The sequence below is a fragment of the Heterostelium album genome, assembly GCF_000004825.1.
Source record: "Heterostelium album PN500 unplaced genomic scaffold PPL_contig12, whole genome shotgun sequence".
Taxonomy (NCBI): Eukaryota; Evosea; class Eumycetozoa; order Acytosteliales; family Acytosteliaceae; genus Heterostelium; species Heterostelium album.
In genome coordinates, this window is record NW_008805089.1 from 15,718 (window position 1) to 32,638 (window position 16,921).

Here is a 16,921-nt window from a genome sequence, read left to right on the forward strand (position 1 = left end):
CAAGTATCATTGGCCTGGTAACTTGTGGTACTGATTTTTTTTGTGTATTTTTTTGATTTTTCATTTTTTACATATTTTTTTTTATCGAATAATAATTCCGTTGAATTGTGCATGTAATTACAAAACACCCAAAAGTCAGATTTTTTTATAAATACACACCTATAATTTATATTAAAAAAAGGTGGTGGTTGAAAAAATAATAAAGTTAACCAATAAAAACAAAAAAGAATAGAAAGTTGTTTTTTTGTCTTTTTTTTTTTTAAAAATTATTATCAAATCAAACACATATAACATATATTTGGTTAAATTGAAATAGTACACTTATAATTAGTAATATTAGTATTAAATATATATAATCGAGTAAAAGTACAAAAATTTATATAAATATTCAAAAAAACAATAGAAAGCAGTAATATTACATTCTTTATTATAATAAAAACAAAAATAGATTTGTATCTAGATATCTTTAGATTTGAAATTGAATAAACAACAGTATAAAAATATAATATAATGGTCAGTCCACAAGTCGCCGGTTATATCGGTGCAATCATTGCCTCTGTTTTCTTTGGTTCCAATTATGGTTTGTATCAATATAGAATCTATGATATCATTACATCTTAATCTTCTTATCTTTTATTCTAACATTCACTATCGAATAACTATATTTAGTACCAGCAAAGAACTTTCCAACTGGTAATGGATTCGCTTTCGCTTGGGTAATGTCAATGGGAACGTTGTGTACTGCTTACGTTGCAATGTTCATTTCAGGATCGTATATGTTTGATCCTTGGGGATTGTTGGGTGGCTCTCTGTGGGCTATCGGTAATCTCTGTGTCATCCCCATCGTGAAATCGATTGGTTTGGGTTTGGGATTGTTATTGTGGTCTTGCTCCAGTTTGATCACTGGTTTCTTCACCGGAAAGTTTGGATGGTTCGGTCTACAGAAACAAGAGGTATCGCATCCCGTTATGAATTGGATCGGTTTCGGTTGTATTGTTTGTGCGATTCTCTTCTTCTTTTTCATTAAGCCAACGCTGGACAACGGCAACGACAAGAAGAAGAATCGTCGCTCCGAGTACGACTACTCGGCTATAGTCGACGACTCCATTGCCATCAACAACTACAAGGCACCGGTTGAGGACGAAGAGGAGAAGATGATCTTTGAGAAAATACCACCTCCTTTCAACACGCTGGTCGGTGTCGGTCTCGCTATTGTCTCGGGTGTCTTGTACGGTGTCAACATGGTGCCAATGCAACTCTGGAAACAAGACAATCCACACGCCGATCCACTGTCATTCGTATTCTGTCACTTCTCTGGTATCTTCCTGTTCAACACACTCGTTTTCATCGTCTACAGTATTTTCAAACGACCACCACAAATCTATCCACAAACCATTTTGCCATCGTTCATCTCTGGTGTGTTGTGGGGCATTGCTCAAGTCGGTCTAATGATCGCCACTCAAAATCTTGGTTACGTAATTGGTTTCCCAATTGGATCGTCCGGTCCAATGGTTGTTTCATCACTCTGGAGTGTACTTTTCTTCAAAGAGATTCAAGGAATGAAGAATCTATTGGTTCTCTTGATTTCATTTATGTTTTTAGGTGCTGGTATTACAATTTTAACATTATCATCATAAAAATACAAAAACAAAAACAAAACAACTCCTTTGAAATAATGAATGAATGATTATTGTTGTTGTAATCATTTTTTTTAATATACACACACACTCACACTCACCACAAAATATAATATTATCATGGAGATAATAACTGATTTCGACAATTAGAATAAATAAAATCTGAATCAACCAACGATTGCGTTTTTGGTTTAAATTAAATATTATTATCAGTTATCCTTTTTGTTTTCTTTTCTTTTTATTTAGAAAAAGAAATGAGATAAGCACGTTGTTTACTTATTTCAATTTATCCATATGTATCTTTTAAAAAATTGGAATGTTTTTAATTTAAATCATTCATCAACACAGGTGTAGCCATCCTTTTTTTTAATAATCTTTATAACTGAAATCTTATCTTTAATGTTATGTATTCTTTCTATTTTCTTTATATCATTATTTAAAATAACATTAAAGATTTTACAATTAATATAAGTTTTATTATAGTCGTTTCTTTAGAGTGTTTAACATACTTTGATATAGATAGATACTACAACAAACCTTAATAATGTTATTTTATATAAATAATCTATCGATTCCTATGCCAATTAAACCGAATAAATAATATTCCTTAAAGTTAAAAGTTTGATATAATTAAATATATATATAAATAATAATTATTTTAATTTATTAATTTTGTATTAGAAATTATCTCTAAAAAAATTATCTTATTTTTTATATAAATAATCTTAAAAAAAAAATGTTAGAAGTGGAAGATATTAATAATGAAACAATCTCAATTGCTGGTGGTGGCTTGGCAGGAAATGCTTTAGCTATTCTCTTGGGTAAATCTGGATATAGTAATATCAATGTCTATGAGAAAAGACCAAGAATTCCAGTTGCTTCCGAGAAAGTATTCACCATGGCACTTTCATCCCGAGGTATAAAGACTTTGAAAGAGATTGGTTTATTCGAAGAGATAAAAAACATATCTATTCCTATGAGAGGTCGTATGGTCCATCTAGTGAGTGGTGAAAGGCTCTATTTCCCATACTCTTTGAATTCCGACAACTATCTGAGAAGCATTTCACGACAACAGCTGAATGAGTTATTTTATAGCTATGCAGAGAAAAACTTTGGTGAACAAGTGAATTTCCATTTCGAAACCAGATGTCAAGATTTTGATATTAAAGAAAAGAGTTTTACAAAGATAAACAACAAGACAGGAAGATCAAAGAAAGTTGTAACAAACACTATTATTGGAGCGGATGGTGCCTATTCCAGTGTTCGCAATCAAATGATTAGACTTCCACGTCAAGAATATTCACAATCGTTTATGTCGCATGCTTATAAGGAGATTTTCATTCCGGCTGGACCAAACGGTGAGTTTGCAATAGAAAAAGAATGTCTTCATATATGGCCTCGTGGCTCCTTTATGATGATTGCGCTGCCCAACTTGGATGGTAGTTTCACTCTAACGCTGTTCATGCCTTTCGAAGGAGAATCCAATAGCTTCAGCAGTCTAAGTAGTAATGAAAAAATAGATCAATTTTTCAAAGAAGTATTTCCAGATGTTCATCCATTACTCACCAATCTATACGAAGATTTCGAAACTAATCCAACCACTCCATTGGTAACAATTAAAACCTATCCATGGTCATACCAATCGAATGTAGCCCTTATTGGAGATGCTGCGCATGCTATCGTTCCATTTTTCGGACAAGGAATGAATGCTGCATTAGAAGATGTACTCGACCTATATAATTGTTTAAAAGAGATGAATGAAAAACAACAACAAAAAACAAATGGAATAGTATATAGTAATACTTTTACAAATGGTATTACTTTTGATCGTAATGTATTTGAAAAGGCATACAAACAATACCAAGTGAATCGCAAGAGTAGCTCTGATGCAATTGCAGAGATGGTGATTGAAAACTTTGTAGAGATGAGTGATAAAGTCATGGATAAACTATTTCAACGCAAGAAAAAAGTAGAACATCTTTTAGAAGAGAAATTCCCACAACGTTACATCTCGAGATATGAGTTGATTTCATTCTCTACTACACCCTACATCGAAGCCCAAAGAGTTGGTGAGATCAACAAATCTATTCTTCATGAATTGACAAAAGATCAAGACACAGAATCAGACCCATCTAATGTTGATCTTGATAAAGCTGATGAACTAATTAAGAAATTATTATCTAAATAAACCAAGACAATGTACACAAAACGTATTTATTTACAAATAAATGTTCATTATTATTTTATTTTATTTTTTCTTTATTGCTTTTTTGTTTGTGAAGATCGTAATGAAAAGTCATTGAAAAACTGATGAAAAAATACAAACCATGTGATCACATAATCGATTAGCTATTATTGGGTCAGATAATGATGAAAGTTCTGGTTTCTTTCCTTTTTGAAACGACCCAGGAATTAAAGAACATCATCATTTATACTAAAATAAATATATGTCATGTATAAAACAAATATGTTTAGCTTTTGCTTAAAGTTTGAACACTCCATTGCCAATTCCTCAGGAATTGACTTGAATGGTGGCTGGTGAATCATCCAAACCTTGATGATTCAAAAAATCTCATTTTTTTCACAAATTTTGTTGGTTTTTTTTTTTACCTGCTTTGTCATCTATGTTTTTATTGGTTTGCAAAAAAAAAAAAAAAAAAAAAAGTGTTAGAAAAAAATTAATGTTTATCAATATAATAACTAGTAATATTATTAATACTTTTTTTTCAAGAATATAATGTTTTTGTAATTAACTAACTAAAAAATAAACTAAAATAACAATTTTTATTTTGTTTACTTTTTAAGCAATTTAAAATTAGTAGTTAGTTATTTAATTTTTTTTTTTTAAGAGTTCAACATTCAATATTTATATATAAAAATAATCAAGTATAAATCAAATTAGAATTAGAAATAAAGATTGTATATAGGGACTTGTTTAAAAATTACATATTCATAGTATCATATCTATATCGTTTGGATTTCAATCAGAGAGTTATCTAATTGATTGAAGATTTTATTTTTTGGGTTTGCAGGATTTGTAACAAAAGTAAAAAAAAAGTAATTACCTTTTCCATTACCACATATGATTATTCAACCTCCTCTTTTTCAACTCCGAAAAGAGTGAAAACCTCGAAAAATCAAAATCAAAATTCATTAAATCAACATTATACCTAAGATTTTCAACAAAAAATCAAAAATCACCAAAACGAAGCTTAGGACAACAACTTCCTCCATAATTCTTCCATATTTATCGAAATTTGATCCAACTTAAAAAATAATTCCCTCAAAAAAGCAAAAACAACACATAACATCGACAATAAAAAAAAAATTACAAATATCAAAAAAAAAATAAAAAAAAAATTAGAAGGAACAGGCTTTAGAAGAATTATATTGGATTTGATTTTTATGTTTTTTTTTTTTGTTTTCCTCATGTTTTTAATTATCAACATCAACAACAAATTCATACAGAATCGAAAGAATAACTAACTAATTCAACCAACTTTAGCACTAAAAATAATAGTAATAATAAATAATAGATTTTAAACTTTACTTTTAAAACTGTGTCAAGTAAAGTTTGTTAAATAGGTATGTATTATAAATTAAATTAAAAGTTAAAAAATTAGATATAAATAGATATAAAATATGAATTATAAAATGGTTTATCAAGAAATAAAGAAAGTTATGCTTCATTCAGCCTTTGTAGTTTAGCTTTTTATTTTATTTTATTTTAATTTTATTTGTTACTTTTGTAAAAATAACTTTATTCAAATCACATTATCATTCAATTATCAATCAATCAATAACATATAGCATATAGATAGTTAATAGTTTAAATAAATAAATAAAAATAGTTGGCTTAGTAGTAGTTAGATAAAACAAACAACAATAATAAAAAATAATAACAATAACAATAGTAAAAGTAGTGATGATAACATATATAAACAAAATATAGATTAGATTAGATTTTAGTCATTATAATATTCAAATATTAGGTGTGGTCGTATATTTTATGAAATACTATTTTGGCTGGTCGTAGAGATATACAATTTTTGTAGATGAATAGATAAAGTAATTGGGTTCAAAATATAAATCAAATAGATAAAGAACATACAGAAAGAAAGTCAACATCAACAATAATATAGATAGGATCGATCCTATTCTATCCATTTATCTTATCTTTGTTTTGTTCATGTTTTTATTTTTATCATTTTAGTAAAGTTATTTGAACTACTACTAAAGCTAGCTACATTGCAATAATCAATATAATAATATATAACGATAACATAAAATAGTTAATAGTTAAACCCAATATATATTAAATAAAAAAAAAACATCCAACAAAATCATATAACACAACACACTCCTTTAATGTCAATTTAATTCTTTTTTTGTTGTTGTATTTCAAAATAACTCTACAAAAGAGTTTCAACAAGATCATTCCACATCAATAATTATATTACTACCCTTATTAAAAAAAAAAAAACGGAGGTTATGATGGAGTCAACCCAACAACTCACAATTGCCATTTTTAACTTAGCCTGATCCTCATTATCGAATATATGAAAGTGTGTGTTTGAAGGAGAGATTCAAAAGGAGATTGTTGGGCAACATGCATAGCACTACTATAGTTTTCAAGTTTGTGTGGGTGTGGTTTGTTGTGGTGTGGTTATTTTCCAATATAGTTGCACATTAAATGTGTGTTAGTGTGTTTATAGGTTGTTTAATATTGATTGCTTTGTTTGGTCATAGTTTTTTCAAAATACGATTATTTATTTGTTGTGGAACACACCTTTAACAAATTAATAAACAAATGTGTTGACTGGCAGTAGACTTAACGGTTCCAATCATATAAAATCGTGATTATATGGTTGTTACAAAATAAAAATATTTAACAACATCAACATCAACAATAACAACAAATATATTCAAAATACCTTTAGTGGAGCGCTCACAAAAAATAAAATAAAATAAACACACGAATGCAAATAATTTAATCAAACACTCAAAGAAAGCCAACAACAATAATTACAAACAAACTCAAAGTCAAATATTTCTAGAAATCCATCCACTCTTTATTTTATTTTATTTTTGTATTAATCAATCAAACAATCAATAGAATCAAAAGTGAATATTCTAATTCCATATCTTTTTTTTTGTTTTTGTTTTTAATATCCATATTGATATGTATCTTCACTCAGCCACTCATACCACATATGAGTAATTCATTCTCCATTATCTTATCTAATCAATCTATTGCTATAACAAACACCACCACACCAATAACAACAACAATGGTGGTAATTAATTAATAGCCACCTACCCACTCGTGGTCAAAATAGCATGACACACATTGAAATGAGTTGTTGAATCCACCACAGAGCTTTGAGTGGTTTTTTCATTTGAAACTATTTATTTTATTTAGCAATAGAAAAGAAACAAACATTTGAACCACTGTTATTTTGCATGCATCTGACCTATATTCAGAATCACATCACATCAACAACATCAACTACAAACAATAACAACACACATCACATTAATGAAATTAAACATTGAACCAACTATAGTTTATTTTTAAAATTGGTTTTTTACTCTTTTTTTTTTTTGTTTTTTTTATTCTATTGCATATTATTAAAAAAAGCACCTGATGTTTGATATTAAGCGCTGCACTCTGATGCTTTTGTTGTTGCTGTTACTACTACTATGAAAGTAGAGAGTGCAATGTTCAAAAGTTCAAAAACCCAACAAAAGGGCTATTTCTGCTTAAATAATCAAATTTTATAGTGTCACTTACACTACTACCATCAGAATAGTGTTGTTGCTGTTATTAAAATTTTAATTAATGAATACTATCTTTTTTCATACATTTTGATTTAAATCAAAGGTTACTTGTTAATAACAACCCAATCCAATCCATTCATTGTATTGTAAACAGATAATAAAATAAAAGAATTTTTAAATTATTTGTTTATTTCACTTACTTTTATTCCGCCGCACTTATATCTTGTTGCCACACATTACATAATTGTAATATCCACAATTCATAAATAATCCATAAATAATATCCATATATCCAATTCCACATTATTATTAATCCCGCCAAGTTATATTACTCTTAGAGTTTTTCTTTTATAAAACCATTTTAATATTCATTTAATATTATATATATTTATATCTATTAAAATATTATAAAAAATATAAAGTTATTTATATTTAACTAAATCAAACTAATCTTAACCTTTTTTTCCCAATTTTTTTAAAACAAAAATTAAATATATATAAATAATATATAGTCTATTTATTTATTATCATTCATTTTTTTTTAGACACAGAAAACAAAACACATTCATAAACAATGGATACAATCATAGATACTAACGCTGTTGATTTGGCTGTGATGGAACAGCATCAGCAGTGCGCTAGCAACAACAACAACAACAACAATAACAATATGAACAGTTTGTTTGATGATGATTCACTCGTCAACTATTTCCTCTCGGAGGACATCAGTATGATTAGCAGTGGTGAATCACCCATTCACACAGGCGAGCACAATTTATTGTCATCGCCACACTCACATCCAAGCTCACCACTGGTCGTTCCAAATTCATCACCATTCGAATCACATCACTCAATGACCTCACCAGAGCACAGCCCAAACCATACCGATAACATCAACAACAACAACTGCTATATAGTAGATACCAACCAGTTTGACGCCTACTCATTTGCCACTGCCAACGATCATATGATTTCACACCACCACAGCATGGATCCATCCAACGGACTTCCAGAATTCCCAGTGCAAATCGAAGACTTTAAGTTAATTACACCAGACAGCCACCTCACAATCAAAGAAGAAATCGACCAGAGCACAGGATACTTGTGTGATACCACCAACCAATTCATGTCGTCCAGTCCCATCGATGAACTCTCCTCGCCTGTCACCGAAGAATCTATCAACTCATCGAGTGGAGAGCGTGAAGCTTCCTCACCAATCCAATCCAACAAACAAAAGAAGAGAGCAATTGAGAATAATAGCCGTGTTCAAAATCGTAAGTTGCAACTTTTTCAAACTAAAAAAGTTGGAAACTAATATACTTATTATTATTTTTAGTTGTCCACCCATTGACAAGAGAAGAACTATTAAAATTAACTGGAAAGGAACCAGTTAGAATTGAAGATACACCAACAACTTGTTTGGCCGATGAGAGACAAGTCAAGAAACAACGTCGCCTCATAAAGAATCGTGAGAGTGCACAACTCTCAAGAATGAGAAAGAAGATCTACATTGAGGATTTGGAGAAGAAGATTGGCGATCTCACAACTGAAAACGGATCGTTGCGTGATGAAGTCCTCTATTTGCAAGGTATCATCAAGCAATTCGCTTCGACCAACCCAGAAATTTCGAATCAACTACAACAACACGAGTCAATGAGAACCAAGAACGCCAAGGCCGCCGGTGTCTGCTTATTGATTATCATTTTCTCAATTGGAATCTTTTTGAATCCACAACAACAAAGCCAACCAACTTTTACCACCAATTCCAACTCACTTGTCAACACAAGAAGAGCACTCTCCAATAGCAACAACAACAACGCCAACTCTGATCTTTACCTCTCCATGACCAACGTAGACGACGACGAAGTAGTACCTAGCGACGACACACTGTTTATAACACCACCACAGTCTCCGACACCTTCCTCTGAATCCAGTCTGGTACTGTCGAGCGGCTCCGGTAACAAGAAGCGAAACCTAGAGTCACCGGCAACCATCGTCAACGACAACAATAGTCCTGCAACACACAACAAGAAACGAATCAGAATCATACCACTGGAAGAAGACCAGAGCGACACCGATCGACCATCGGATCCTCCCACCAGGCTCGTTGTCGACTCGCCACTGCGTGTGGTTCCATCGTCACCAAGAATCCTCTCTGGTGACACCGAGTCTGATTTCAATTTGGTTGCATCGTCCGGACACTTGGTACAAGACGGTCCAATCCACTCGTCTTATATCGTCTGTTCCGACCAACCAAGAATCATCTCGAACAACCTCACCCAGACAACAGAGTCCATTTTGAATTCCAATCCATCGTCACCCCTAACCATTGGTTTGTTACTGCCATCAGAGTCGATCGGTAACATATCTGGACTCTCCAATCTTCCACAAGAGAACTCAATTCTTGAGATAAGCTGCCAAGTTTCCAACATCAGAGTTTGGAATCCACAACACATCAGCACTCAACAACACTCTCACTCATCATCCATCCAATCCAACCTCATCATTCCATCCTCATAAACAAAACAAACAAAACAAAACACCTCCATTATACATAGTAAAAAATCAAACTCCCTCCCTCCCCTTTTCCTTTTGTTTATCTTTTCAATATTTAACATTACGCCTTTAAAAAAATCAAACCATGTCAAAGCATAGTAACTCTACTCCATAACCTTTTTCTTTTAGTAATCAATAGCTAAATAAAAAAACTTGTAATAATAACTTTAAAAAAAAGAAATCATTAGCTTCTCGTAAGAATGGTCTTTTCTTCTTCAAATTATGTATATTAATTAATTAATTGATAAAAATATTATTTCATTGAAGAAATCGAAATTGCACACACCCATATGTATGATTTTTTTTGCCCCATCACCCAATGAAAATTCAAAGATCGATAATGTTGAATCATTACTGATCCCAAAACACCTAAAAATAAAAATGAAAAAATCATTTTGAAAATCTCAACAGCTAAAAAAATTTAAATTTTGAAAAAATTAAAAAATAACCACCTCCAACAGGATTACAACAATTTCTTTTTAATTAATTTTCAAATCTAGATTTATATAAACAAGTGTTTATGTGTTGTTGTGTATGTGAATGTGTAAAATAATATAAACACATACACCCTCTCTCACCCAGGACAATCAACACCAAAAACATACACAAACACAAAATAACAACAACATCAAAAACTCAACTAGCTATTCAAACCACATAACATACATACATAGACAAAAAAGAAAAAACAATAACAACAAATAAACAACACACAATAAATTTTATATTTTTATTTATTTATCAATATTTAAATTTAAAATTAATTAAAAGTCGTTCAACAATAATATTATCAAAAACTTTTGTTTATATGTGTAGTTAGTGTCAAGAATAGTATGAATAGGATAGCTATTAATATTTAGTCATTCATATTCATTTTTATAAGTCATTATCAATAAAAATAGCAACAACAACAATTAATTAGCTAATATAGATTTTCAATAACAACCAAAAACTGAACATAGAAAACAAAGCAAAGCAAATCGAAGTACAAGATAGAGCAAAGAAGTACAACTTGTTATTGTCATAGTTTGTTGTATTCAGATTTCAGATTCAAACAGTTACAAATTGATTATTAGTTTAACTAATAATAATTATATATTCATATATATTTATATACATTTAAAGTTGATTTGATTTTGATCAAATAATAATAATAATAATCAAATCAATATAGTTATCCATTTAATATTATTATTATTATTATTATTGTCAAATGTCTATGTTACAAAATAAAAAATGGAGGAAAGAGACTTTCGAGAACTATCGATTACTCAGAGATAAAATTTGACAATCAGGTGATGGGTTCAGGTGGATTTGGAAAGGTTTTCGTTGGATATCTAAATGGCAAGAAGATTGGCATAAAGAAAATGACAATCTATGAGAACGACCCCAATAAAGATACTCTCTTGAAATTCATAGAGAGAGAGATTGCCTCGCTCAAGATGATATCGCATCCCAATGTCATTCAATTCTATGGTATCGCTGAGAAGGAGCGATCGTTCTTCTTGTTGACAGAGTTGGTTGCTGGCGGCGATCTACATTGGTACATCAAGAATCTCGACATCAAAATGTCGTGGCGACTCGTATTGCTGATCGCCAAAGACATAGCTTCATCGATGGTATATCTACACAACAACAATGTGGTACATCGTGATTTGAAATCAACAAACTTGTTAGTCGCTGAGAATTGGGTGATCAAGGTGTGTGACTTTGGACTGGCGCGAAAAGTCGACTTGTCTGCCAAGTCGCAGATGACCATCTGCGGAACCGACGATTGGATGGCGCCGGAAGTGTTACTCGGCGAATCGTACGATAAATCATGTGATGTTTTCTCGTTTGGCATTGTGCTGATCGAGTTGGTCACCCGACTGCGACTGACGCCGCGCATCCGTAACGAGAATCTCGGAATCGACCAGCCCTACGTGAAATCTCGCGCCAAAGAAGGATGCCCAAATGAAATACTCGAGTTGATATTCATGTGTTGTCGTGAGAAGCCACAGCTACGTCCAACCTTTGAGAAGATTGAACAGGCGTTGATCTATTTGCTCGAAAATCTCAAAGATATCGGCCAGGACGTCGACTATCCACCACTGCGAACATTCCAGCCACCAGAGTTGACAATGGCGCAGATCTCCAAAGATCAATCTTTCCCACGACCATTTGTACAACCCGTTGCTCCTTCAACTCTGAATGGATCCAACAAAGAACTTCCACTCTTTAAGACATCGCTAAACAACTCACTCAATTCTTTCCCAAGACCATATGTATCATCAGCATCATCCAATAACAACAACAACAATGAAACAACAACAGTAATTTCATCATCACCATCCACTAAATTTACATTTCCTCGTCCGTATCAAGGTAGTCCAAGTTCATCTTTGGGATCATCAGCACCTATTTCAGCACCACTTTCAACTTCACCCTCTGGCTTTTCATTCCCTCGTCCATATCAACCAACCGACGAAGAAATCGAAGAGGAATTACAGCTTCAGAAACAACTACAAGCAGATCGATACTTTGAACAGCAACAAATTGAAGAGGAAGAACAACTACTCTTACAACAACAACTAGAACAACAAGAACAAGAAATACAAGAACAATTACTTTTACAGCAACAACAACAACAACAGGAACAAGAAATACAAGAACAACAACAACCACAACAACAATATATATTTGCAGATAGTGTAGTATCATTTCATGATTCAGAATTACTATCATTTCCTCGACCTTATCAACCTGAAGAATATAAATCACCAACCAGTCCTTTACTCATACAAACCGACTATAGTTTTCCAAGACCTTGGAATCCAGAGTATGATAAAGAACCACCATTATCTACTTCAAAATCAATATCACAAACAGCAGCAGATGCAGCAACACAACAAACAACAACAACATCAACAACATCAACAGCAAATCACAATACAATCGATAAAAATAGTTTAAGAATTAATATAACCAAAGAAAAGATAGACGATAATGTATCGGTGAATAACAGAACACAACAAATCTCATCACCACATCTCATCACTGTTACATTGGCACCACCGACAAGCTCGAGTTTACCATCCTCACCGAAATCAATAACAACACCAGTATCCAATCACTCGTCGACACAATCTACACCGACATGTACACCAAGTTCAACACCAACCAAAACACCATCGACATCACCTTTTGTAGCTACACCACCAAAGAAATCACATTCACCACCGACCTCTTCGAGCTCTGCACCAACCTCACCACACAAATCACATGTTTCCATCCAAGACAGAATTAAAAACCTTCTCAAAGGCGGTGGAAGTACAAAGAATATCAATAATAGCCAGAATCAAAAACCAGAATCACCTTCATTCCTTAGAAAATCTGTAAATACCAAAGATATCATTCAAAAATACGAAGAGATCACTAAAAGAGTTCAAGCTGGTTCACACCGAACCTCCAATTCATAATAAAAACTTATATATATATATATAATATTATATATTATTAATTTGTATTACCATATATAAACAAATGAACAAACAATCTATATCTTTCAGATTATTCTTTCTTTCTTTCTTTCAAATTGGTTTATTTGTACAAATAAAAGGATTGGAAATAAAATAAAATAAGAAGTTACATTCTACTTTTACTTTTACTATTATATTGATATTTGATTGATGTTCTATTATTACTTTCCAAGACGCTTTTCAATTCTACCATATGATTTTAATATATTTAAATATTTATCTAAATACAATTGATTGAAATTATCTACTTTTCTATAATATTTTAAAAGAGTAACCATGGTTAGAACTAAAAACATATATATTATCAATCATTATAAAAGAGCATATAATACATACATAAATTCAGTAAGTTTAATATGCCATGGTAAAAAACCATTTAAAATATTTCTCTCTGTAAAATCCATTGCTATTTGTGGTTCGTTGTCGGCACCCCCGATGTGAATAGGCAGATTAGCTTGTATATAGTTTGAATCCAACTGTAATGATGAATTCGATTTACGATCGATCGTATATTTCTTGGTAATGTTTACCAATTCCATTTTACCATCTTCATTTGAAACAATCGATATTTCAAATGGTTTATTATTATCTGTTGTTTTAGTGTTACTATTATTATTGTTTGTTGTTGAAGTTAATTTATTTAACCAATGATATGTATATATTTCATTTTGTTGTTTAGTTGATGATGTTGTTGATTTTGATGTTAGTTTACGTTGCTCCAACATTGATTGTATGGTATCGATATGTTGTTTAAGTATACCTGTATTCTCAAAGATGGTGATTCTTTGGATGCCAGCGATCACCGACCAAGCTAGGATGTCAACGATCTTTGAGAAATCCGCGTGGTTAATGTCGATGATCACCGCCAGATGATGAGGCACATCGAAACACTCTGCCGACATTCTAGACAGTATGTGATCGCAAGAGAATCGATCTGAACTGACACCACCGAGCACTCCCATCAGCGTATAGACGAAACTATAGAGTAGGTAGATACAACGAGCACGTATCATCACCATCAGATCATACGATCTAAGAATCAGCGAGAATGTATTGAAAGCAATACAATATACACAATAGTATATACATTCACTGAAAGATTCCATTTGTTTCATCGTTTTTTCTTATTTTCTATGATTATCTATTCTATTCTTATTTACTTATTTTACTATATAAATAAACATAATATGATAAATATTTAGAATGATAATGATGATTTATGTTTCTATAGATTATCGGAATTGATGAGTCAGAATAATGTGAGTCAATACTATCATTATAGGGGGATCGTTTGAAACTTCCCACCAAACTTTTAGCAAAAATTAAAAAAACTTGTTCGTTTGGATTCCACACAATTTTCTTGAAAATACGAAAATAGTAATGAAGTTGTTATTACAATAACTAAAAAGGAGTTGTCATAGCAGCAATCACCAATAACTAATTAATGAAAGAAAATTGATCAATTTACTTGACTGGTGGGATATCAAGTTTTATATATCTTAATATTTGGCTCAAATATCAAAGTATAAGATCTCCAAACCAGACAGAGATCTAATCATTATATTTTTATTTGTTTATTAAGGGTTTGAATCATTAATAATAATAATAATAATTAAAAATTTTTAAATAATTATGCATTTAAATTTATTTTGAAAAATAGTTTTTAAAAATTATTTAATTTTCGATTTAAATTTGTAACGTTAAGTTCAACGGATAAATATAATTATTCATTCCTTTAATACGAATTGTTTAACTACTTTGTATTCAACATAATCAATTAATATTGTTAAAATATCAATATCTTACTTTTGATATCATATCTATTTATTATATACTTTTTTATTTTTTTTTAATACCAAAACAGACAGAATCTATTCGTTTTTATCAATTTTATAACAATCTAGTCTATTATCATTATATAACAAAAAAATGGTATGTTTAAATTAATCATTATAAATACATAAAAAAGGTACATTCAATGCTAATTGTAAAAATGGTTAACTTTATTATAGTCAAATCTACAGAAAATAGGAGAAGTAAAAGATATTACAAGAATAGAGAGAATTGGAGCACATTCTCATATTAGAGGTTTGGGTATAGATGATTCGTTAGAACCGCGTGAAGTAAGTCAGGGTATGGTTGGTCAGATCAATGCTAGAAAGGCAGCTGGTCTGATCGTTCAGATGATCAAAGAGGGTAAGATTGCCGGACGTGCTGTTCTCATCGGTGGTGAACCAGGCACTGGTAAGACTGCCATCGCTATGGGTATGGCACAGTCACTCGGCTCGGAGACACCGTTCACCGCTATCGCTGCGAGTGAGATCTTCTCGTTGGAGATGTCCAAGACTGAAGCGTTGACTCAGGCATTCCGTCGTTCGATCGGTGTTCGTATCAAAGAGGAGACAGAGATAATCGAGGGTGAAGTCGTCGATATCGTAATCGAGCGATCGACTACCGGTGCACAGAAAGTCGGTAAACTTACATTGAAGACAACATCGATGGATGCTCTCTACGACTTGGGTGCCAAGATGATCGATGAGCTCGTCAAGGAGAAGATCTCGGCTGGCGATATCATTCGTATCGACAAGGCAAGTGGAAAGGTAACACGTCTCGGTCGTTCAATCTCGCGTCTACGCGACCACGAGGTGAGTGGCGCCAAAGTCAACTTTATCGAGTGTCCCGAGGGCGAGATTCAGAAGCGTAAGAAACAAACACACACCGTGTCGCTACACGAGATCGACGTTATCAACTCGCGAGCACAGGGATTCTTTGCGTTGTTTGCTGGTGACATCGGTGAGATCAAGGCGGAGGTGCGTGAGCAGATCAACCAGAAGGTCGCCGACTGGAAAGAGGAGGGTAAAGCAGAGATCGTGCCGGGCGTTCTCTTTATCGACGAGGTTCACATGTTGGACATCGAGTGTTTCTCGTTTTTGAATCGTGCACTCGAGGACGACATGGCACCAATCTTGATTATGGCTACCAATCGTGGTATCACAACGATTCGTGGCACCTCGTACAAAGCGCCACACGGTATTCCAGTGGATCTTTTGGATCGTTTGTTGATTATAAATACATCGCCTTACACCGAGAAGGACATTCACAAGATTCTCAAGATCCGTTGCGAGGAGGAAGACGTCGACATTGCTGACGACGCACTCACCCTGCTCACCAAGATCGGACTGGAAACATCACTGCGTTACTCGATCCACTTGATCACCTCTGCATCGCTGGTCGCAGCGAAGCGTAAAGCAACCGAAGTTTCAGTGAGCGACATCAAGAGAGTTTACGATTTGTTTGTAGATGTAAAACGTTCAGTCAAATATCTTCAAGAGTATCAAGATGAATTTTTATACGAAACACCAACACCAGCCAAATAAAATAATAATAATAATAAAATAAATGTAATCATTAACATACTATAAAACAAAT

General features: G+C 32.4%; 6 protein-coding genes across 6 annotated transcripts; 5 read left to right on the forward strand and 1 right to left on the reverse strand.

Annotated features, from left to right (window-relative positions):
• Nucleotides 1–510: 510 nt before the first annotated feature.
• tmem144A (transmembrane protein 144 A) lies at nucleotides 511–1,637 on the forward strand (the record flags this gene model as incomplete). The annotated part of the gene is made up of 3 exons (XM_020576154.1): nucleotides 511–580; nucleotides 670–995; nucleotides 1,029–1,637. The coding sequence occupies 3 exons, from the start codon at nucleotides 511–513 to the stop codon at nucleotides 1,635–1,637; spliced, it is 1,005 nt and encodes a 334-aa protein (XP_020433403.1).
• A 736-nt stretch (nucleotides 1,638–2,373) lies between these two features.
• Nucleotides 2,374–3,825, forward strand: PPL_05265 (FAD-dependent oxidoreductase; the record flags this gene model as incomplete). Its single annotated transcript, XM_020576155.1, has 3 exons — nucleotides 2,374–2,637; nucleotides 2,713–2,995; nucleotides 3,173–3,825. 3 exons carry the CDS (start codon nucleotides 2,374–2,376, stop codon nucleotides 3,823–3,825), a joined length of 1,200 nt encoding a protein of 399 aa, XP_020433404.1.
• A 4,167-nt stretch (nucleotides 3,826–7,992) lies between these two features.
• Nucleotides 7,993–10,900, forward strand: bzpD (bZIP transcription factor; the record flags this gene model as incomplete). Its single annotated transcript, XM_020576156.1, has 6 exons — nucleotides 7,993–8,692; nucleotides 8,755–9,750; nucleotides 9,833–9,975; nucleotides 10,153–10,198; nucleotides 10,475–10,506; nucleotides 10,877–10,900. 6 exons carry the CDS (start codon nucleotides 7,993–7,995, stop codon nucleotides 10,898–10,900), a joined length of 1,941 nt encoding a protein of 646 aa, XP_020433405.1.
• A 441-nt stretch (nucleotides 10,901–11,341) lies between these two features.
• PPL_05267 (LISK family protein kinase) lies at nucleotides 11,342–13,432 on the forward strand (the record flags this gene model as incomplete). Its single annotated transcript, XM_020576157.1, has 1 exon — nucleotides 11,342–13,432. The coding sequence occupies one exon, from the start codon at nucleotides 11,342–11,344 to the stop codon at nucleotides 13,430–13,432; it is 2,091 nt and encodes a 696-aa protein (XP_020433406.1).
• A 221-nt stretch (nucleotides 13,433–13,653) lies between these two features.
• PPL_05268 (uncharacterized protein) lies at nucleotides 13,654–14,598 on the reverse strand (the record flags this gene model as incomplete). Its single annotated transcript, XM_020576158.1, has 2 exons — nucleotides 13,654–13,744; nucleotides 13,829–14,598. 2 exons carry the CDS (start codon nucleotides 14,596–14,598, stop codon nucleotides 13,654–13,656), a joined length of 861 nt encoding a protein of 286 aa, XP_020433407.1.
• An 823-nt stretch (nucleotides 14,599–15,421) lies between these two features.
• Nucleotides 15,422–16,869, forward strand: rvb2 (RuvB-like helicase; the record flags this gene model as incomplete). The annotated part of the gene is made up of 2 exons (XM_020576159.1): nucleotides 15,422–15,424; nucleotides 15,505–16,869. 2 exons carry the CDS (start codon nucleotides 15,422–15,424, stop codon nucleotides 16,867–16,869), a joined length of 1,368 nt encoding a protein of 455 aa, XP_020433408.1.
• Nucleotides 16,870–16,921: the final 52 nt, after the last annotated feature.